Raw genomic sequence first — 23214 nt, forward strand, 5'->3', positions numbered from 1 at the left:
CGTTTAGTTTGCTTTTACGTGTCTTTGGGGAGATGGTGTCTTTGGGGAGCTGGCATGGCACTTTTCACCTGAAACAGCCTCTAAGCTGAAAAGAACAGTCACCACCAAATCAATTCCTCATCCATTAACAGGTCGTCTCTCTGTTCTTGAGACACAGGCATAACCTGGTTAGACCTGTTTTGTTTGAACACTAACGTGTGAGTTGGCCAAATGCAAATGAGCCAATGTTTGTAATCCTTTATTTTATTTTTTTAAAGAGCCCGGCAGCCAATCAGAAGAGGGGGAAGTGACTTAGGGAATTCCCGGTTGGTGGCTTATTGCTTAACATCCTACAAAATGATTTAAAATTATTGTCATATGCATTTATCTTCACTCTGATGAGGGCTCAGACGTGATAACACCCCTGCTTCCCTATCCCCGTGGGAGCTGGTGTGCGCGCTGCCTGCTGCCTCCCCTCCATTAGCCAGAGCTATTGGATTTCCCACCCAGAATCTTTAGGTAAATGAGGTAAGTCCTTATTTTTAAACCTTCTTTTGAATCTGGAATTCAAACACCTGAGTGGAAAGAGAAGCCTGCCTTGAATCAGAGAGATGAAAATAAAACAGACTCCCGGAGGCAGCTGGCAGGAAGTGCAGCTCACCCCACCTGTGCTTACCTCACTGGGTCCTATTAGAATTTTATTTTGGAAGGCAGCTGGGCTTCTTCGGATATGATCTGTGAATTCGCTGCATTCAGTCTGGACTTCCAACCACTGTGAATTTAAAAGCCCCCTGGTTTCCCTCTATCTGTGTGACAAAGCCATTTCCCTGGGTTGAATTCTGAAAGAAGAAAGCAGCTAGGGATAGTTGCCCCTGATAAAACTCAGTGAAAAGTGGGTTAGCTGTTGGGGCTCAGAGCACATGTTCTCGCTTTCTAGCGATGTCTGCTATTGGTAATTTTTCTGACTCACTGGTTGGAGGGAAAGGCAGATTTGACTTTGGTATAATCTCTCGTTGGGAAATGGCTGGAAACAGGCAATGGCGTATGCACCCACACTGGAAAAATGGCCAGGCAGCCCAAGTAGGGAGAGCTGCACACCTAAAAATGGGTCTGTCCAGGAAAAAAAAAATGACAAAGAATTTTGCTATATTGCAACGGGGACAGATTCACCTTTCGTCTGTGCCATCATGAGATACTAAGACCAGACAGGCAGATGTGAATCAGCCCCGTCTAATGCCTTCCAAAGCGGGGGCTCTTTTAATTTCATTTGGACACTGTAGAGAAGTGTTGGCCTCTGTGTGGGTAGAACTGGGAACAGTGTGGAATTAATCTTGTTGGTAAATAATAACATCAGTCAGGAAAGTCACATTTTCCACCATCTCTGTCTTTGAGCAGATTTAGTCTACCCCCAGGGTTGTGGAAGCATGTGTCTGTTTAAGATGAAGTGGATGACTCGGCACCTACAGTCACAGGTGTCTCTGCTAGTTATCTGCACTGACCTCAGTAAAGGGGAGAAAGTGAGGGTTTGGATTGAGAACTTTCCAATGGAAGGACTAATTCAGGAATTGGTTTTGCAGGTATGGGGGTGAGAATGTGTTCAGACAGAGCCTTTCTCTGTGTAAAAGGATGGTCAGGGATCACGAGTGGCCATGTGCTAATGCCACTGAGGTCAGGGGACACGTTGATTTGCAATAGGAAAGATGAAGTCGTTAGGGAGCACTTCATAGGTAAGAGGTGCCACCAGAAAATGTCTCTGAAAAGATCTCAAGAATAGTTTTAACATCTGTCTTTGGAGTTTGTTCAAGGCTTCCCTTGTCCTCTTTTTGAGATCTGGAATTCTGAGGTTATGAAAGAAGTCATCCATCCCATGTTCTTATAACCCACGCTTGTGTGGAATCTATCGTTTCTACACCAACTGCTAATGGCTGATGGCGATAGATTTGAAAATCCACGGGAACCTGAAATGAGGGTCATCGAGGAGTCTGTGATCACTTTTGAAAAAAAACAGCAAATGTAATGGAGACAATCCGTCTCCACATTTCTGAAGTATTTTACAGAGGCATTTTAAAAGAAAAAAACTTGGAGGGAGGACCTGCTGTAGGTTCTCTTGTGTTGCTGTTCAGGGTGGCAGCACTAGTCAGGCCCCTTCTAGGGTGACTGTGGGCAGGGCAATGATTTGATTCAGGCCACATATGTACGGAAGAGCTCAAATTCAATTATCTTTGTGTTAAAAAGCATCTATTTGTTAAATTCAAACATTTTTTTAAATTTCTTTTTCCATTTTTTGATATATTGTGAGTTCTCTCCCCCAAATGGAAATGTCTTGGGTCTTTCAGGACCTCTGAGAAGCCCTAAATTCACACTTATGTTTCTGTGTTTATGCTCCCATTAAATCACCTCTTCCAATGTCTTTTTGACCCCTTGAGAGGCTGAGACAAAAAGGAAACTGAGAGGTTAGTCAATTAGCTAATTGGAAACTGGAAGGAACCGTATCAGGTCCTAAGTCAGCATGTGAGTGCTTTGGGCCAAAGTTCACTTCTAGGACGTCGAATTTAACTTTCTAGAATCTTGTAATGTTTTATGTCCTCCTCTTCCTCCCACTACCTCCCAAGTTAGGGGATTTTAGCACCAAGCTGTATGCTTTAGACCACCTTCCTTGTCTGAAAGTCCAGTGGGAGAGCTCTGCTCAATGGGAGAGCAGCAGGCACAGGCAGAGAGGTTTATAGAAATCATTAAAAAGCCATTCAGTCTGTTTCCCTTTCGCCAGATGGAGGCATCTCTATGCCCTTTCCATCAGATGTGATTTTGAGAGACCTCTGGGAGACGGGGTGGGGTGGGGTGGATACCAAGAATGCCACGGCAGAAACTGCTAAGGAGTTGGAGGAGTGGTGCCATGGTTTTAAGAAACCAAATATGAGCCTGGAACTTGATATTTGGTGACACCTTTTTGCAGCTGTTTCAGCCCATTTCTCTTGTTTGAGATCTTTCTGGCAAAACTGAAATGACAGTCGTTTCTGTTGTGGATGGGGCTCTGATCAGAGGGATGGAGTCCACTGTGAGCTCTGTGTTTCGAGACTATGCATTTTCACCCTGGCTTTGTTACTGGGTAACTGATGGAGTGCAGAGGCTTTCAGCTTGAGTAAACCGAGGCTGCGGTAGGGGACTGTCATCTGAAGACAGAGGGAGGACAGCAGTCATGTCTTGCCAGTGTTCTCTTAAATCTGTTGCTGAATAATTGAAGATATGGGGACTATGATAAACTGTATTTAGTGCTTTCTTGTCTACTTTCTAGTAATATGATTTTTAAATAATATGATTTGCTTTATGGTGTAGGTGATGGGCTCTTGTTAGAAATAGGTGACTATTATGTTTGTTTCAATTCAGGGGGGTTTGATTTTATTTTATTGTTGATTGATTGATTGATTGATTTTTAAGATCTTATTTATTTGACAGAATACAAGCAGGGAGAGCAGCAGGTGGAGGGAGAGGGAGACACAGGCTCCCTGCAGAGCAGGAAGCCTGATGTGGGGCTCGATCCCAGGACTCTGGGATCATGATCTGAGCCAAAGGCAGACACTTAGGTGACTGAGCCACCCAGGTGCCCTCGATGGAATTTTGAAGGACCAAACTATTGGGCTGTGCAGAGACAAATAGTGTAGTGGGGAGAATGGCTCCCACAGTAGCTACTATTAGGATGGGACGTACGTTCAAGCTAAATGGCATTGATATCAGGAAGCTGAGATGCGTTGGAGTGGAAATTTCCATGGATCCCTTAGAGTTATTTGATAAAAAAATCCATTGGGCTTCAGAGGGGGAATAAAAGGAGATTTCTTCAAGAATCTTCCCTGAAGAATTTCAGACTTACATTTTTGAATGATTAGAGCACAGTGTGCACAAGGCAGTACACAGGACCAGCAGTCAGGAGACCTGGTTTTCTAGCCCTGGCAAAGCTGTGTGCACACAGCAGCACATTCCACCTCTCTGGGCTTTAGTTTCTTCATATAGACAAAGGGGTTTGAACCCGATTATCTTTAAGATCTGTTTCTGCCTTCAGATTCTGATGACTGGGAGAAAGCAGGTAAGCCTAGAGGTCAGCAGGTTTAGCTGGAGTCTACAACAGCTGAGTAGGGGTAGGGGCTACCCTCCTAAGGATGAGCCAGGAAAGAAGATCCATAGGAGCCCTTCCATGGCTTTCTTAAGGTCTTTGGAACTTGGCTCAAGGCATATGTCTGGTGGAGATACTAAGACCGGCTTCCTGGAGTCTTTATTAAGGGTATTGGCGTCTGTCCCATGACAACATCTCATCTTTATCAATTTGTCTCATGTGTCCAGAGTTGGTGGGAGTGTAGAAGTGGAAGAAACCAACTGTTTTGTGACCACAGGGAGCAGTCGGGTGTACACAAGCCGGCACTCTAATGACATCTTCTGTAAAACACCCAAAGCATGCTAAAAAGATTTAGGCACCAGTGGAATCTACTCCATTTGTGGGGTACTAATCACCTTGCTTCACTGATTGTCGGTGGATTATTGGGTAGTTGGATGGCTATGGACTCACTTCTCCTCGAGGAAGAACCAAGACGTAATCAGGAGAGCAAGGCTGGCCCAGCCATTGGGCAGCCAACCTGGAGACATGGTGTTGTCAGAGGGCTTCGGCCTGAATCTAGAGCAACCAGAGCTTGCAACAGAGTCAAACAGAGTGGCCCATTTAAAGAGGCTCCAGGGGGTTTAATTGGCCTTGTTTTAAAAGAGACATCCTGGAAAATACTCCTTTGAAAATTGATTTCGCTCACTCCTAACTACACTCTGTCTTTGGTTTGTTTTATGGGCTGGGCCCCTTGTTCTGGTTCATTGGACTCATGTTATCTCTTCTCTTCCAATCTTCCTGCACACCCTGGCCCCTACAGCCTCCTTCCCTGCCTTTCTTAGAAGCATCTTCATCATTATTAAGAGTGTCTGCCTATTTTAAAATATGGCCAGCATAGGTGCGCATATAAAACATGTTTTCTGTGCTTGCATTGGCAGCACATATACTAAAAGAAAAAAAAAACATGTTTTCTAAGGAAAACAAAGCCAAAAATAAAAAGGAACCTACATGCCTACTATAATATTTTGATTATTACATTAATAGACCACCTCATTAACCCCATTATTTTAACATAGCTACTTATTTTTACTTTTGAATGACCTCATCTAAATGTACACTTCTTTTGAAGTTGTTGTGATTGTGATAACCTTAAAATTCATCTTTTCTCACTTCCCCCTCACTCTATGTCATAGACACACAATAAGGAATCTTGGGGGCTGGGCCCTCATTGGCCCAACTATGGATAAGAGAAATTTCCGTCACTCTGTCAGCCCTTTATCAGCTTGATACAAACTTCTTCTAAAAGTCTTTTGGATCTTTTTTGGAATAAAAAGAGGACCTTCTACTTTTTGTACATGACAATGGAGCTTGGAGACCATGGATGTCTTGTAGAGATTATTTTGGGATCCCTCTTGGGAACCTTTGAAAGTACTCCCTCAGTAGGGCGAATGATATATTCTAGTGGATGAGGTTAGTGAGGTCTGGAAGGTGAAGATTATTTCCGGTGCTGCCTTCGTGGGGACTACTCATCAGACTTGTTCTATCTTTGCAGTGGGCTTTAGATTTGGTCCCAAGTTCCGTCAAATATTCACTTAGAAACTCAGACAGCACTTAGCTCTCCTTTGACCCATCTTAACTCCCACCAACTAGAAGGCTGTGGGTTAAACAACGTTGATGAACAGTAGACTTTGGCCGCTGGTGTGTCTGAATGAGCAGGAGGCTGTGAGTTTTTTGTTGCCTGGAAGCAGCTGGAATGTGGTACAGAGAATATCAGGTTTAGTGTCAGAGTACCTGGGTTCTGATTTGACTCTGTCACTGAGTAGCTGAGTGAGTTTGGGTGAGCTATATAAGCTCTAACTGTAAGTTTCCTCATCTGGAAAATGAGGTTAATAGCATCTGCACATGGCTGTTGTCAGGATTAAATTAAACCAAAAAAATCTGAAAACACCTGGACAAATGCTTGTGAGTAAACAATTAGTAATTTATCGAATGGAAATTGAGGGTAAGTCCTCAACATGGGTGTTCTCAGAGAGTCTCAACTGGATCGGATTGGATGAATAATTCTGGAATTTTGTTTTTCAAAGCGATCAACATTGGTTCTGCACTGTGACCTAGGGGAAAATATGCAATAAGGTTTTCACTGGGGAAGGTGGGCAGCAGGGACATGGGATGAACTATGTTAATGAAGGACCTTGAAATTGAGCTTGTCTTGAGCTGGCTTCAAACCACAACTTATAGGAGTTCCAAGGAAGACCTGGTGTGGGCACACAGCATGTTCCTATCCATGTGTCTTGATGCCTGGCATGTCAGGGGCCTCCAGAAGAAACTGATTCCCCTCCAGGCAGGTCACTTGACTAACCACCACATCATATACCATTGCCCACCCCCTAAAACTCTTGATAGTGTCTTCAGATGTATACCGACTACTACCCTAGGCATTCTAGGGTTTTCAAAAAAATTGCCAAGACACCATGGGGTCAGCCTCTTGGTAAATTGTTCAAATGACACTCGTAGTCATGTGGAAGTGGTTTCTAGAAGCTATTTGAGTTGACCAGGCAGTCCTTGCTGTTAATAAAACAGCAAGACTAACCTGGGATCCAAGAGGCTCCTGAAGTCCATGGAAAAAATTCAGGGAGTTTGTGAAATTGGGTGTGTAAAAGAATGATGCTTTTATTCTTAATAATATGGCTAAAATTTAACATTTTCTCTCAATGTAAATGTAGGCAAGACTCTCCAGTAGCATTAGCTGTGACTGTCACCAAGAGAAATTAATAGACATTTTCATATCATGTTACACCAGTTGCCAATGTCTCAAAATATCCATGTTCATCACTACTTTGACCTCATGGAGGTCATTCGACCTGCGCTAGATGTTCTTATTTAATGTGTTAGTCAAGAAGCACATATATTATTATGATGTCACACATTAATTTTAAAAAGTATACTGAGAATTGTATTTCAATATAAATTTCCTTTCTAATCTTGTTATTTTAATTTGTCATTTGAAAGCATTATTTTGAGAAGGGATCCACAGGTCTCACCAGACTGCAAAATGGGTCCATGTATATAAATGAAAGGTTCCTAGCCTTTCTTTGCTTGGGGCCAATGAAATGATTTCTGAATGACATTGGCTAATAGACGGTCTCCGTCAAAACAGAAGCATGTATGTTCTTCCCACACTCATTGCTTTTGCCTGTGGTGGCTCTGGAGTTGCGGAGGGACTTTGGCATAATGAAGATAATGATTGATAATAATTAATAATGATAATAGTAATAACAGCTAGCATTTGTTGGATGCCTGCTGTAAGCCAGGTGTTATTATAGACATGTTCAATGTCATATTTTGTTTAATACTATCAACGACTTCAGGAGGTCATTCATGGCGCAAAGACAAAGATTTCCCCCCGCTCCCCACGGTGATAGAGCATTGCTGCAGGTGAAGGCAAAGGGTGGGACTGACCCCTGGACAGGGCCAGGGTCTTGGGTACACAGTGCTCCACACTTGGAAGGGCCTTGGGCATGGTTTAATGCTCTGCCATTATGGTCTTGAAATTCTCAATAGCTTTTGAAAATGAGGCCTCACGTTTTCCTTTTGCACTGAGCCCTGCAAATTCTGTAGCTTGGTCGGTCTCTAGATGTGATGAAGTTGTTGTGAGATGTGACGACTCCTGATACTGGAAGCTGGGAATCTGCTTGGAGATCCCCCTTACTCATCTAGCTGACCTTTGGTGGAAAGCTTAGGCCTGTCAAAGAGGGATGCTGTAGTTTCTGAGTTGGTGAGTTTTATGATTTTTTTTTTTTTTAATGTCAAAGGTTTCCTTCCTCCAAATCAACTGGAGGAATAGCCGAATAACTGGTTGGAAGGTACCTGATTCCTTGGAAAATCTTTCTGGTAGGGAACTGCTTATCTCGCTGTTGGGTTTTTTCATTTTTTATTTTCCAGGGGGACTTACTACACAGACAGGGAGCTAGGAGAAGCAGAGCAAAGCGTGTTCTGGAAGGGAAAATGAGACCAGGTGTGCCGAGAGTCTATCATTCTTGCAGGGAGGTGATATGAATGAACTTTGTTTTCTTGTCTAATGTCATTTAGTGATTATCTGTGCAAAAAGAAGACCCTGCTTCTTCTAAAGAGGAGATCCTCTAAACTGTGAGGAAATTCAGATAGAAGTTGCCTCTCATGTCCAAAGATGATCATGGAATAAATCTTAGAGGTTCTGTCTGCATTTTGCAGCTATGTTTTTACAAATTGTTCCAGGGTCATGGACGTGGTAAAAGAAGGAGGAACTTTCCTGGATTTATTTATCAAAGTGATGGAATTCAGGCTCCCAATGACACACCCACAGTCTCTCTCTCGTCGGTGTGATGTCTACAACACAGCAGGTCTATCATCAGGATCCATGTGTGATGGCTCAGGCATCAGGTGCTCTGCCAAAGGAGCCATAATTTCCCCTTAACTTCTCAATGTTTTTTTTTTTTTCCTTGTTATTGTTACTGCTCTTTTATCATTGCTAATAAGTCTGAGGTGGCTTCAAGCAGCCAAGCCCAACCCCTGAGTCAATCCAGGGTTTTCAATAAGAAGCCAAACTAAAGTTTTGACAGATGGGTTGGAGTGGCCATGAACTGCTGCTTCTGTAGCATCAGGACTGATGGCCACTAAAGGGGAATTTTATAGTTGGGCACAAGGAAGACTGGTGTGCCTCCTATTCACACTTAGGGAAAAAAAATCTGGGAGCCATCCTTCTTAAAGGATCCCAATTTCTAAAACAAAAGTGTGGTGTTTTAAAAGATATCCTCTTCTGCTTCAGAAATACAAGGATCCGGGACGCCTGGGTGGCTCAGAGGTTGAACGTCCTGCCTTTGTCCCTCAGGGTGGGATCCTGGGTCCGGGGATCCAGGGATCCTTCTTCTCCCTCTGCCTGTGTCTCTGCCTCTATCTCCGTGTCTCTCATGAATAAATAAATAAAATCTTAAAAAAAAAAGAAAGAAATACAAGGATCCATTTTCAGTTACAGAGAATTATTTTGCATATCCTGTCATTTCTTGCCCCCCCCCCACTCCACCCCTGCCAACTCCCCAGTTTATCTATTGTAACATATCCAGTCCATTTACTAGTCCTGTGCCCCTGGGTCAGTGGCTTAACCTCTTGTGCCTCCCCACCTATAAAATAGGGATAATATTAGTATCAATCCAGGGGTTATGGCAAGGATTAAATGAGATCATTTATGTAAAGCCTAGCTCAATTCCTAGCACAATGGGAATGTACGATAAATAGAAACTATCATTGCTGTCATAGTTTTGATTGTTGTTTTGTAATTAGTCTGTGAGATTCCATTTAGTGGCTATTGATCTTTCTTTGCTGGAGCGTCTTGGTTTTTCCTGGAAAGAAACTTGAATCTCGAAAATGGTCAAATCCATTGTTGCAGTCCATCCCATCCCTCCCTGGCTCCAATCCCCACCTCTTACCTCTCTCCACCCTTCCCACATTCCTGCACAGTTGGCCTTATTTATTTTTCAGTCAACTGAGGGTGTTGTTAAATCTTTTATTTTTCTGGCTGCCCGGTTTGGTTCCGAGGCACTCCACTCCCTGCCCTGCTCATGACAAGAATGCTGGGGAATGCTCAGCCAGCCATGTCCCTCCCCTGTCGGAACACCCTGTTCTTAATGCTCCTTGAGAAGCAGCATTTCTGAGGCCTCCCCTGACTGCCGTGACTCCCCCATCAAGCCAATGGTTTGGTGATAATTGAGAGCCAATGGCTGAGAGAAAGCCAAGGGAAGGTGGTAATCTAGGGGAACGTTACACATTGCCCATGTCCCATGCTTTCTTCTCAGGGCTTGAAAAGAGATATTGAGAGGCTTTCCCTGATTGTGCGTGTTGAAGACTGGGTGATGATGCCATTGCTTAATTAGTGTTGTTGTGATCTGTGTTTGAGTGATTTGTTTAGCTCTTTGTGACCCTTTCTGGCTTGAGCTCATCATGTGATATCGACAAACTAATGAGAAAGGGAGTGCAATGATGCTTGAATTAATGCAGAAATCACACCCTGAACATCTCAGGTCCTTTCTACCTGGGACGTGGGACCTCAAGTCACTTGGCAGAACATGAGTGAGTCTACACAGCCCATCTTTGAGGTAGGTATGGCTAGCCTCACTTTTCCTGTGGAAAAACTGGTCCAGGAACCAGAGGTTTTCCAATTCTTCTTGTTGCCCAGGGCTGGACGTAGGAAGCCTGTGGGAGAGGCTGGACTGAGACTCGGCACGCTTGAGTCTCTGCTTTAGGTTACCTGTAGACCACACCTACTCCCTGAGCCATGTTGACTTTCAGAAGTCAACCATTGGGAAGAGTGTGGTTTGGGTTTCGACCGTATCCTGGCAGCCCCTTCTCTGCTCCTGTTAATCTGATTCATGATCTTAACCTGGGCTGACTGGAGGCTGGCCATGTCATTCTGCAGATCTCGGACACCCCTCAGTGCCCTCACACAGCCAGCCAATGGAAAAGTACAGTGTCTTCTGGCTTCTTGGCCCTGCCAGCTCTGGCCGGTCTATTTGATACCTCCTTTTCTTCAGAGGGAGTGGGGAGGCAGCATCCAAACTGAAAGCACAGGTTTTTCTTTGGTTTTTATAGGAAAAACAAATTGGCATGAATGCTCAGTCAAACCAGCTCAGGCTGTTTGGGCAGATGCCTTTCTTTGCTTTTTTCTGTTTATTTTCCAACAAATCAATGCTTAACTGCGTTGTTATTGGAGCAGAGCAACAGGTGCAAAAAAATAACTCTGCTGCCAACTCAAATGAAAAGGTAGGGCTTATACCCTCTGGGAGGTATTCAGAAGATAACAGAAGACCCTGCCAGCAACTGAATTAACAGCTCTGTTTACGGTGGGTTTTATGTTAACAACCTGCTCCTCACCCTCCCACACATAAACACGCCATTGTCTCAGGGAGAGACAATCAACCATCCAGACAACTTACTACTTTATTCTGTCCTGAGTGGAGATTGGTTTTGGCTGAGGTTGCTTTGTGAAACTCGGGGGCATTATCCTGTCTGCCAACTCGATGTCTTAGTAAGGGTTTTCTGTGAAGGCAAGAGCATGGGGTTGCCGGGCAGAAGGGGATAGGTCCTGCTTTCAAACATAGTCACAGTTCTTTCCAAGATTGGTTGTTTCCAAAGGCCAACAGGCTGCCTGGCTCCCTCTGCACTGGCTTCACTAAATCCCCAACAGGAGATGGGGAATGAGCTCAGACGACTCTGGAAAGAGCTATCGTTGTTTTGGAAGCTGTGTCTTTGCTGAATAGTCCATCAGGGCAGGGCAGCATCTGTGTTGCATTCATCATTGTGTCCCCAGCACCTAACAGAGTGCCCAGCTCTAGTACACATTCAATAAATATATGTTAACTGGAGAGGATGAATAAATATTTATATTAGCAAGACAAGCACTTCTTGATGACCATTTCTCTCCACTGAAGGCTAAGACATCAATTTTCTTGAGTATGTGGCTTAAAATCTGGGGTGGTTAAGTCATCTTTTGAAGGCTTAAGATGGGGGTGGGATTGGGTAAGGGGTGACTCAGCCAGCCACGAGATTCTCTGGATGGAAAGGATTGTCGTAAAAATCCTTGGCAAATGCTGTGTTCTGAGGCCAGATTTGTTTGTTCAGCATTCAGAGACTCATACTTGTGAGCAGTTGAGCATTGTTGAATTTCACAATTTGGTGGTACTGAGCAGTAGGAACTGCTTTATTTCAAGTTGATAAATAATTTGGTGACAGTCTCCACAGACGGTTTGGAGCTTGAGTTCTCTGGATTGAATGTGTTGTCTTTGACTTTATAAGGATTTCCATTCATAGATGTTTCCTTCAAAGTTAATATCTCTTGGAGTCAGTTATCTTAGTTTGAAAACCAAGGGAAGGCAAGTAGGTAAAGCTCTCAACCATGAGAGTGCTTAAGGGTTGGTTAAGGGAGGTTCTTTAAAATGAAGATTCTGGTTCACAGGTTTGGGGTGGGACCCCAGAAAACTTGAAGTTTAACCCCTCCAGGTGATGATGATGATACAGGTAGTCTATAGATTGAACTTTGAGAAGCACCTGTATGGCTTCTTCAGCTTGGTTGGAAAATAAGCACCCTAGGAGTAGTCCCTTATGTGCCAGCCTCCACACCGGTGCCTTTCCAAAGACCTACAGAGCCCTATGGTTGTAATAGGAAGTGAGGCCTCTTTTTCTTCCACTATTCACTTCCTCTCTATTTTAGGATTATTTGGTTTTAGAAAAGAGAAAGGGGATTAGCAGGGAGACAGACACTGATGTGGGGAAAATGGTGAATTTGTCACCTTATTGCCAAACAGAGGTCCAGAATGGCCCTGTGGGATGCAGCCAGGTTCCTACTTCAGCTGTCAATGGAGAGGGACAATGGGGCTCTTCCTGGTGTCACCATAGGGGAAGATAGGGGAATAGGGCAACACCCATGCTAAGGAAGAGGACAAGAATAAAATCTCTGAGGCTTTCTGTCATAGGTCTGAATAAACTTATGTCTCCTAACCCTGACTCTACTACAAAGTTTTCTTTAAATTTCAATCCAACGTGAGTGTCAGAGAGATTTCTTAAAGATCCATGGTGTCCATAGATCTGTAGGTGTCAATGGTCTTTAGAGATGGTCTTCAGAGGGCCTGGCACCCACAAAATATATGCAAAGCAATGTATGGATGAATGTGCATTTTTGGTAGGTGAGTTTCAAATAGCTGTATGACCTTTTAAGAGTCGAAGCTTGTCCTATTCTTAGTTTGTCACATCTGAAAGGGACTGATAAGGGCCCTGGAGGTCATGTAAGGCAATCTAGTCTTTTGATCAACTTTGGTGCCAGTCCTCTGCCAGTATCTGCATCTTGTCTGGGTCTGGCACCAAGAATGATAAAGATCAGCATAATATGTATATTTCCAAATGGCTTATAGTCAGTAAAGTGTATCTATAATGGATCAACACTTGGCTTCCCAACACTGCATCATCACTCATGAAAACGCTTGAAAGCCCAGGAATAATACTTCAGATGTTGCCCCTGGGAACATGAAATGTCTATTTCAAAACACATTATGAGGGTATGAAATTACCTGTGATGTAATCCCGAGAGGATCAAATACATTCCCCAAGCTTGATTCACATTTTGATTCATTTGGAAAACACAAATTATTGCCCGCCTTACATTCAGTTAAATTTCACATCTATATGGATTTTCTTTTCTCCTCTTTGGGAATACTTTTTTTTTTTGAAATGACAGTCAGATTGAAATAGGAAGTCAGGAAGCTATTGCAATATCCTTAGGGCAAATGCTGTGAATTCACCTGCTGGTAACTTTGATTAAGGACTGAGAATGGTCTGGATATCACTGTCATCACAGAAGTAATTATTTAAAATGCCTAATTGCTCCTCTGGCTTGAGGAGTAAAAATACCCACAAGGCAGCCAATTCTGTGGCAGTTCAGGGATGATGTGGTTGACCGAATAAAGCTGTTAGGATGAGGGCAGACCGTGACTTTGACTCTCAGTCCTCTGGGGCTGGGGACAGGAAACGCAGGCCAAGCCTTGCTCTCTTGCTCCTGGTGTGTTCTTACCCTCACAACGAAAACCAGCTTTCTGTCCTGAGCTCTAATGTAGAGGAAGAAAATAATTATGGGCCAGTTTATGTCCAAAATATAAAATAAAAATACCTTTATTGAGTCTTAGGTAAAGTATTTATATCACATATGTATGTATGTATGGCATACATGTCCGTACACATGTATTTGTGTGCATATATGTATATATGCATAGGTCTGTTTTAATGGCTGAAGAAGTATCATGGCTCAGCTTTTAAGCCACTAACACATTCCTCCCTGAGCATACTATGAAGTGGCAAAATGAAGGCAGCTTTCTATTCTTTCGTTCTAAAGGATCCCTCTGATATACTGCCAAGAGGCATGGCCTCGGGTTGATCTGACAAAGAGGGAAGAGGGGCTCAATCGGGGTCCCTGGGTGACGGAATGAACCAGAGAGTTTTATAATCTTGGAGAAGCCTGAGAAAGGTGCAAGGCCCCAGATATGACTGTGTATGGAAAGGGGACGGTGGTGAGGATGGGTTGAAGGCAACTTTGTTCTCTGCAAAGCGCCCTCCTCTCCGTAGAAAGTGGCTCAGTTCCCAGGGTGTGTTGCTAGCTCTCTTCTAGCTAAGAATTCAATTCTTGTTGAGCTGTGTGATGTTGAACAAGTTACCTGACCTCTCTGAGCCTTAGACAGGCCATCTGATAAACGACATCATGCCTTACAGAGCTATTGTGCGTATTGCCTGAGATAACGCATTGAAGATACCAGCCCAGAGCTCACACACTTTAAGTGTCCAATAAGCCCTAGCTACCATATAGTATAGTTATTATTTATCTGCTCGTTTGTTTGTTTTTATGGTGTTCAGTCCTAGATCTCGGTAGCACCACCACAGAGCCGAAGACATACCTCCCCTCAGAGCCAAGCTGTGTTGCGTTTGTCAATGCTGGCAGATTTTTCTCTTTATGATTAAGAAGAGAGGGCAGCCGAGGAATCCTTGGCCTTGTCGAGGGCCTTGAGCCTGGGCAAACGTTCTGGGTTCTGGGGGTGCATGGTGCATGGTGTCAGCTCCCTGCCAGAGTCACAGTGGTGCCTCCTTCCCATTGCTTTTCTGTCCCTGCAAGCTCGAATCCCAGTGTTGCAGTAATTGGGCGTTCCTTGTGCAAAGGGACTTCGTAGGATAGAGACTCTCTCTGGCCACCCTCTTCCAGGAGCTCCCATTTCAGATGTGCTGCTTCCCTTTGCACCTGCAAACCGTGTGAAAAGTGCAAGGCTGAGGCAGGAATGCAGAGCCTGTGGGGCTGTGCCCTCCCACTGCTCCTGGCAGCCCCAAGCATGGTGTATCTGCAGGGAGGAAGGATGGCTTTTAGTCCCTGAGTGGACACTGTGTCCTGAGGAGCACAGGACGGCTTCTGCGAGCAGGGGCCAAGAGGTGCGGTTCACAGCTCAGCCTCATAGCATCTCCACACAGCAGCCCCGGAATGGGAGGTGGGGAGGCGGGCGGTCCCGCCTGGACGTGACTGTGCCAGCCAAAGCCAGAATTGCAAAGTGTTGTATAGATAGTAGAAGTTCCAGGCCTTGCTTGAAATGAACTCGGCTGTCAATTTTGTCCTCAGAGATTCAATAAAATCCTAGTAATAACACAATAAATAATAATAATAATAATAATAATAATAACGATAATGATAAAAAAAGCAGCTAATATTCACCAAGTACTCACTATGTATGGAACACTTTTCCAAGGATTTTACAGGCATCGTCTCATTTTGTCTTTCAACAACCCTTTTCATATCATCCCCAGTTTATAAATGAGAAAATTAGGGCCCAGAGAAACTGAATAACTTGTCCAACCTTGCCCCATCTGTAAATTGGCAAAGCCAGGATGTGAACCATGTTTGCCTGATTCTAGAGCCCGGAGCTCCCAAGCATTATACTGTCCTGCCTCTGAAGGGTCTACCCTGACCCCAAGAGTGTCCTTGAAGCCAACGAACACAGTTGAAAGAGAGACTCGGGGACAGACTTTAGAGCTGACATGTGGGGGGCACTCACCGTGTCCGAGCTAATACGTGAGAACTTTACAAACGTCTTCACTTTACTCACACATTAGCTCTATTTCCCCCCACTTTTTGTCAGACGGAGAAACTGAGGCTTTAGAGAAAATAGTGCTTTCCTGAGGTCAACACAGCCTGCCAAGTTTCAGAATCAAGATTTCAACCCTTAGCATCTGAGGCATGAGCTCTTCCTCCTAAGAGCCACTCTCGAGACGTGGAGCAATGAGAAGCTAGGTCTGGTGCTCCTCACACCTTGAATATATACGAGAGATTCAGTCTCTGTGGCTAGGCCCCACCGTCTCCCATGTGTGTCTCTGAGCAGCCGCCAAAATGTGAGACTCTTAAACTTTAGGCCAAGTGTTCCATCGTCACCCTGTTAACCCGTTGGCTACCCCCCTTCCCCGCCCCCTGCCCTACCCTATGCATGGCGGTCAAGCTAGATGGGAACTTAGCCCTTGATGGAAGTCTGGAGGAGGACTGGCCACAAGGAGAGTGGCTTGTCTCTGTGTGAGTGGTGCAGAAATGGTCTAAATTCTTAGGAACTGGGGCACTGTGGTGGTTTGTGTTTTACCATCAGCTTCCCATTAACAAAATGGGGAGCAGAAAGTGGTCTGTCTCGCCCCCCAGAATCCAGACTGTGGCCACTCCAGCACCTTGCAGGTGCTGTCTCTGTAAAACTGCATTGCAGATTGGCCAAACTCTAGTGGCTCATCATTCGTAGGGGAATTGGTGCCTCAGGTCAAATAGGTCCTGACTGGGAGCCTAGCATGAGGCATGCACCTGTACGGTCTACTGGGCAGCGCGCACAGCTCCTCCTCTTCAAATAAAGAACAACTCCTATCTCCAGAAGTGTCAGTCTTAGAAACCACCGAGTGGCTAGGGGATGCCCGGCTGGCTCAGTTGGAAGAGCATGCGATTCTTGGTCTTGGGGTTGTGAGTTTGAGCCCCGTGTTGGGTGTAGAGATTATTGAAAAAAAATCTTTAAAAAAACAGGAAAGAAAGAAAGAAAGAGAGTGAAAGAAAGAAACTGCTATGCATCACCTATCCAGGGTGATGTCCTGGGTGAATGAGGAAGTCGGCTCAGTCCCTGGGGGTGCAGTCAAATACCATTCTCTCTGACTGTTGCTGCCCATGGAGGGAGGGATAGGAGAATGCAGGTGAAAAAAAACTTCTGGATAATGCACATTGCATTTTACTTTGGATTTGAAATAAAATGCACAGATTGTGTGTGTGTGTGTGTGTGTTTGTGTGTGCAGTTTGTAACAGCCCAAGTTACAACTGATGTTGTGTTCCCAGGACACGCAGCACCTAGGACTAGACAAAGGTGCCTGGATTCCCCATGTATTTTCTTCGCCTCCACTTCTGAGGCAATTACTCTTTCTCTGTAGCAAGCACTGCACTGGGGGCTTTAAAGCCCCTTATCTTTTTTAAATCCTCTAGCAAACCTCTGTGGTAGGTACTAAGGCCATGCCTGTTTCCCAGGAGAGGACACAACAGCTCAGAAAAGCTAGCGGACAGCCCAAGGTCACCACGCCAGCATGATCAAAGCCTGGGCTGCGGCCTCCATGGGCTCCCTTTTAACCAGTGTTCTCAACTGGGGGTGATTTGGCCCCAGGGGACATGTGGGGGGTGAGGAGGGGGCTGGAGGGGGATGTGTCTGGCACATGGTGGCCTGAGCCCAGGGATGCAGCTAATATCCTGCAATGCACCTGATGGCCACAGAGCCCTCCCAGCCCAGGATGGCAGTCACGCAGACGCTGAGAAAGTCTGCTTCTCACCCCCCCAACACGGGTGGCTGAGGAGAACCGGCAGGGGGAGGAGGGGGGTCTTTTCTTTGCTTGCTTTTGGCTTGAAAGGTGGAATCATTCCTATTCAGGCTCTTAGTTGGAAGAACTTAACCATGTTGGACAACACCTTTAGAAGCGGTGTTTAAAGAAAGGGGAAGAAACTGATTTCTAATTTGAGGGCATGTATGCCCCTCTGGACTAGACATCTTCAAGGCCATTAGATCATTCATCCTTCAAAGCAGGGCATCGTCACTCCCCTCATGCCCCTCTAAGGCCAGAGAAGAAACTGAGCTTGAGGGACGCCTGGGTGGCTCAGTGGTTGAGCGTCTGCCTTTGGTTCAGGGCGTGATCTGGGGTCCTGGGACCGAGTCCTGCGTCAGGCTCCCCGCATGGAACCTGCTTCTCCCTCTGCCTGTGTCTCTGCCTCTCTCTGTGTGTCTCTCATGAATAAATAAAAAAAATCTTAAAAAAAAAAAAAGAAAACTGAATTTGGAAAGGTATCATGCTCAAGGTCACATGGCTTATAGACAGGGAGTCTGGATTCTAACCCAGACCTCAAAGGTCCCAAAGTCTCTGCCTGTATCTACGCGATACCTTTTCTTAAACAAACAATAAAAACTATGCTGCGGGTAAACTGGGAAGCTTGAGGGGAGCATTAAAAAAATCCCCCAACTTTGTAATTAAAAGGATTGCTTTTTAAACCCCATAAAGTAATCACTCTGTGCCGTAGAAAGTCTACATTAGTGTATATGGGAGTGTGGGTGAGTTGCTTCTAATAATGCTTTTTTACAATTCTCAAGGCACATTTATTATCTATTATCTCATTTGATGTCCTCAAGACTCTTGGGAGGCTGTCGGTGGGGGGCAAATGTCCTCATTTTCCACCTGAGGAACTGGGCCTCGGAGGGAGTAGGGCCTGGGGGGGAGGCTTGCAGCTACACTAGCCCCCCTGGCCTCCTGGGCCCGCCTCTGGGGCACCGGCGGTGGAGACGGTGGAGACGCTGACCTTCTTTCTCACAAGCCTGGGTGAGCTCAAGTGAACTCTGACTCAGTAAGGGTTAAGACACATAAACTCTTTTATGAGTAGTAACCATTTACGGTGCCCTGTAAAAAAGGGCCCCTCGCTGTGCTGGCTGCTTTCCCTAGCAAAGGGGGTGCCAGCAGGGCTGGGGAGCACTGGCCAGCCTCTTGGGGAGGGGGCAGGTAGTGATGGGGCCCGCTGTGGCCTCCTCCTGGTCCTAAAGGCTTTCTCTGGGGGGTTGAGAGCATTCTGGATGCCTTCAGGGGATCCCGGAGAGAAGAGACACCTGCCCCCAGGGAGGGGGCTTGTGGGCGTTGGGTCACAGAGAACTGGCCTGTGTGGTCCTGCGACATTTATTGAATTCCTTGTTGTTACAAGCCAAGCTTTCCACAAGCACGACCTCATTTGCTTCCCTCAGCCCTTTGAGTTTGGGGTTGTTCTCATTTTATAGCTGGGGAAAGTGAGGATCAGAAAATTTTGGGCTTAGAATTTGCTCAACGTCAAAGCGGGGGGCCTCGGATCTGAGCTCGCCTCTCCCCAAATCCAAAGCCAGGGCGCCTAGCCCTCACATCCACCTGCCTTCTAGATTTGTGGGAAGTGGGGAACAGAAACCGCCAACTGGCTGAGGAGTAGCCGGTGGTTGGCCCAGGGCAGGTCTTGCTCCCACTGAATGGCCACTTGGAAACAGCCCTGCAGGCAAATCATTCTGAAAGCATTTCAGGGAAGCCTTCCCCACCCCCCAACCCCAGGCTGAAGGGCCCCCATCCCTCCACCCTCCTCCCTCCTCGGTGCAGCTGGGCTGGGCCCTGAGCTTCAGCTCTTTCAGGGTTAAACAGTAACCTTTCTACTGCTTGTGGTTGAGCAAATGCTGGCGAGGAACAAGCCCAGCCTTGAGCAAACAGGAGACGGGGCCATGCCCCTTCCCTCCCCCAGCCACCCCTCTGGGGACCTGCAGGGTTTGTTTTTTTTTATTTTTATTTATTTTTTTTTTTTTGCCCTGGAGTCCCCCATTGGATTTCTCAGCTGAAGGCGACTGTTTTAGAAAGCTCAGTGGGAAAAAGAGGAGGAAGGTTTGGCTTGGGTTGGTTTTCCTTCTCTGAGAGTGAGAAGCAAAAAGGTTTCTGGTTGGGAATTTAAGAATCGGCGTAGTCACCTTCTTTAAATTTTCGTATGGGGAAACTGAGGCCCAAGGTTGTTTCTGGTTGGGGTGACCAGATGGTGGGGGAGTGACTCTCCTCATCATAACACCTGCCATATAGCCGTGCCTTACTTTGCACCGAGCGCTCCAGGTGTAGAGACTCATTTCATCTCCAACCAACGCACACAGTAGGTGTGGTGATTTGCATTCTGCATATGAGGACACAGGTTAATGACTTGTCTGAGTTAACTAACTAGCTGGTAAGGGGTAGAGCTTGGAATCAAGCCTGGCTTTGAGGCTCACGTACATGGTGCCATTACACAGAACCCAGCTCCGCGCTCTTCCCGGCTCGTGGCCTGCTGTGGTCCTATGGTCCCTTCTCCATCTTCTACTTGGGCTGGATTCAGGCCTAATTATTTGCCAAACAACCATGACAATGTTAATAATCATCACAAATGTTCCTGTTTGGCCTCACTTGATTCCTAGTCACTGCTCTGTCCCGGGTCCTTGGAACATGTACCCAGCGCATGGTAGGGCTGGTACATCTTTGTTGAATAAATCAATACAGGAATGAATTTCTATACCTCTTCTTGTCTCTGAAGCCCCACCTAGAACCAGAGAGGTAGGAGCTGCGTTAGAGGAAGGGCCTTGGAGGGCTGGAACTACTCTGCTTGAGCAGTTTCAAGCCTGGGGACCTTGGTGACACCCAAGGATGCAAGATTTCCCCCAAACAGGCAGAAAAATTGCCATGAGCTGCTGCTATAAGGCTCCCTCCTCTCCCCACCCCAACATTTTAGAAAGAGCAAGTTAGGGCGCCTGGGTGGCTCAGCTGTTGAGGGTCTGCCTTTAGCTCAGGCCGTGATCCCGGGGTCCTGGGATCGAGTCCCACATTGGGCTCCCTACAGGAAGCCTGCTTCTCCCTCTGCCTGTGTCCCTGCCTTTCTCTCTGTGTCTCATGAATAAATAAATGGGATCTTATATATAAAAAAGAAGTACTTAAAAAGTAGAAAGAGCAAGTTATCTTTTCAGGCCCTGGGTTAACACTCAGTCACCTTCTAGAAACAGGTCACTCTTCTTTTGAATGATTGAACAGACTTGTAGGGCTCGAGTGGGAAAGGAGGAGGGTGTCTGGCTTCAGGGTAGGGCACACATAAACGCTGGAGGATGAGGTCAATATTTCTAAAGTGCAACATTTTTATGCATTTACAAACATCCAAACAGTCCCTGGTGAGAAAGGCTCTTCTTCCCCTGTGCCTTTTACTGAGACAAGGAGTCCCTCCCGGGTGGGCTTCCACTCCCGTGGGAGTCTCCAGGGCTCTGATCGGACAGAGAAAGCTCATCAGAATTTTCACCAGGAAGGAAAGAGAGGGGCAGTGTCTCATCAGGGATCCCGACTGGTTCCTGATGTTATCAGGGAGCTAAATACTGGAGGGCCGCTGGGGACACAGGCCTGCCAGCCGAGCTGTGGACGCGGAGCCTGGCAGTGGCTGAGAGCAGGGCCGCTGATGCCTGCCCCGCCAACACCGGACTTCAGATCCGAGCTCCTGCCCAGGGGCCCGGCCAGCCGCCTCCCGCCTGGATCTTTATTGATTACAATTCCACTTTATGCAAAATCTCTTTGGCATTTTCACTTTTGTAAAAAAAAAAAAAAAAGAAAGAAAAAGAAAAGAAAAGAAAAAAAAATCGTGGCTGCTGGCCAGACTCGCCCTGTGAGCAGGTATTGCATTTTCCTCCTGCTTCATTCCTGATCAGAGATTATTCATTTATGAATGGGTGGCTGTAAAAACTTGCCTCATGCATATGAAAGTTGAAACTGGAAATTTTTAATTGCCAGTGAGTTTTGCTTTTACTGAAAGGGCTGTGGTAACATGCTTTGGAGGCGATGGATGGAAGGACAAATTATTATTTTTTTCTTCTTCTTTTTCTTTTCCTTCTTCTTCTTCTTCCCGAACTAACTTTATGATCTGTGGTCTCCAGTGACGTTTGTCCAGAAGGCGCTGACTGAACGAACTCTTTGATCCCCTTACAGATCATGATTCTGGAAGGAAGCGGTGTAATGAATCTCAACCCCAGCAACAACCTCCTTCACCAGCAGCCAGCCTGGACAGATGGCTACTCCACGTGCAGTGGTAAGGGGACCAAGAGGGGTCAGTGTCACTCCCCCTGGAGCTCCCCCCCCCCCCCCCCGCTTTAATTAGGTTTTCCAACTTGATGTTTGAAAAATACAGGTTTTATTCAGCAGGGGTGGGGGGACGAGGTGAAATGGGCAACGCTTCATGCTGGAGGTCCCGAAGGGTTCTTTGGGGCTCGAGACAGAAGCCTGTTCGAGATATTCCATTTTTTCCTCCCAATACTCAAGGCAGCCTGGCAGAGACGGTGGTGGAAGTTCTGCCCAAAGGCAAGGCCACCTGCTGATGCTCTTAACAGTATTTGGCTGGTATATCAGGATAGGATGGCAGAGAAAGGTGTGTGTCTGTGTGAGTGCGCGTGCACATGCGCTTGTGTGCACATGTGTGCTGTGCAGACGCATGGAACTTAGCTCCTTGGCTTCCTTCTTAAGGAAGATGGGGATAGAGCAGCTTATGCTTTCTGTTTCATCTTCCAGTGACCTCTCTTTGTAAAAGGGAGAGATTTGTCAGGAGCCCCCAAGACTCCCTTTGGTGCTTTGATTTGGAGCCACTCCATTAGAGAGGGAGGGCCTGCCGCAGGGGCTTACGGGGGGCAAGGTTTGGAGATGGAGCCCAGGGTGTACTGTAGAAGCACACGGAATCCAGATGTTGACAAATCAGGCCCCATACTCCCCCGTGAAGGTGTCAGGTCCAGGCAGACGGCTGTGCATCAGAGGGCAGTGGGTCAAAGAAGCCCTGGGCCTTCTCCCGCCCCATACTTGCAGCTAATCTGCTTGCAAAGGGCCCTGAAATGAAATGAAAATGGCCCGTCGGTAAGCAGAGTCTGAAAAGCAGGGGCCGGAGGGTAATGGAAGGGTTGCATTTTCCAATGAGCAAGTGCAGCTCCACCCCCTTTCGATTGGGAACCCCAGTCAAACAGGGTTGGGAAGTGTGGTCAGGTGACCTTCCCTTACTTGCTCACCTGTCCGCAAAACTGCCATCCCTTCTGGGCAGTGACATTTTCCGTTGCAAGCCTCAGCTTCCTTGTGAGGACCTCAAAGGAACATTCCAGATAGGGTAGGAAGTTCCTGGAGACTGGAAAGCCTTTGGTATCCCTAGATCAAGGCTGTGTTCCTCCTGCGTGCGCTGGAGAAAACTGGGGCAGTGGGTTTTAGCAGCAAGGAGAATCTGGGCGCCCCTTTCACATCTTAACTTACAGAGGCCCCAAAGAAGGCCCAGCTCCTGGCCATGATTGACGGGGTGAGGGAGGTCAGTTGATTAACAGACAATAGCTGAACTCACAGGATTTTCACATCTTCTCCTAAAACTTCAGCAATCTGAGGAGTCCCCTTGGCAGGTGGAAAGAATCCTCCAGTCAACTTTAGACGAAATCCTCTGGTTTGCCCAAGCTCTAACAGGATACGATTATCAGGAGCTGTCCTTTATTCTGGATCATGTGAAGCTGGGAAAGAAAATAGAAAGGCTTGTT

General features: G+C 46.2%; 1 protein-coding gene across 3 annotated transcripts in view; it reads left to right on the forward strand.

Annotated features, from left to right (window-relative positions):
- Positions 1–333: 333 nt before the first annotated feature.
- EHF (ETS homologous factor) overlaps positions 334–23214 on the forward strand; it is a 42245-nt gene continuing 19364 nt past the window's right edge. Inside the window, exons 1-2 of one of the 3 annotated variants that reach the window (XM_077863562.1) lie at positions 334–507; positions 21647–21746. In XM_077863562.1, coding sequence (XP_077719688.1) covers positions 21650–21746 — 97 coding nt within the window. In that variant the 5' untranslated portion in view covers positions 334–507; positions 21647–21649. Of the gene's footprint in view, positions 508–21646; positions 21747–23214 lie in introns of those variants that run through there. The other 2 variants (XM_077863561.1, XM_077863563.1) reach the window with 2 other exon arrangements.

The sequence above is a fragment of the Canis aureus genome, chromosome 21 (assembly GCF_053574225.1).
Source record: "Canis aureus isolate CA01 chromosome 21, VMU_Caureus_v.1.0, whole genome shotgun sequence".
Taxonomy (NCBI): Eukaryota; Metazoa; Chordata; class Mammalia; order Carnivora; family Canidae; genus Canis; species Canis aureus.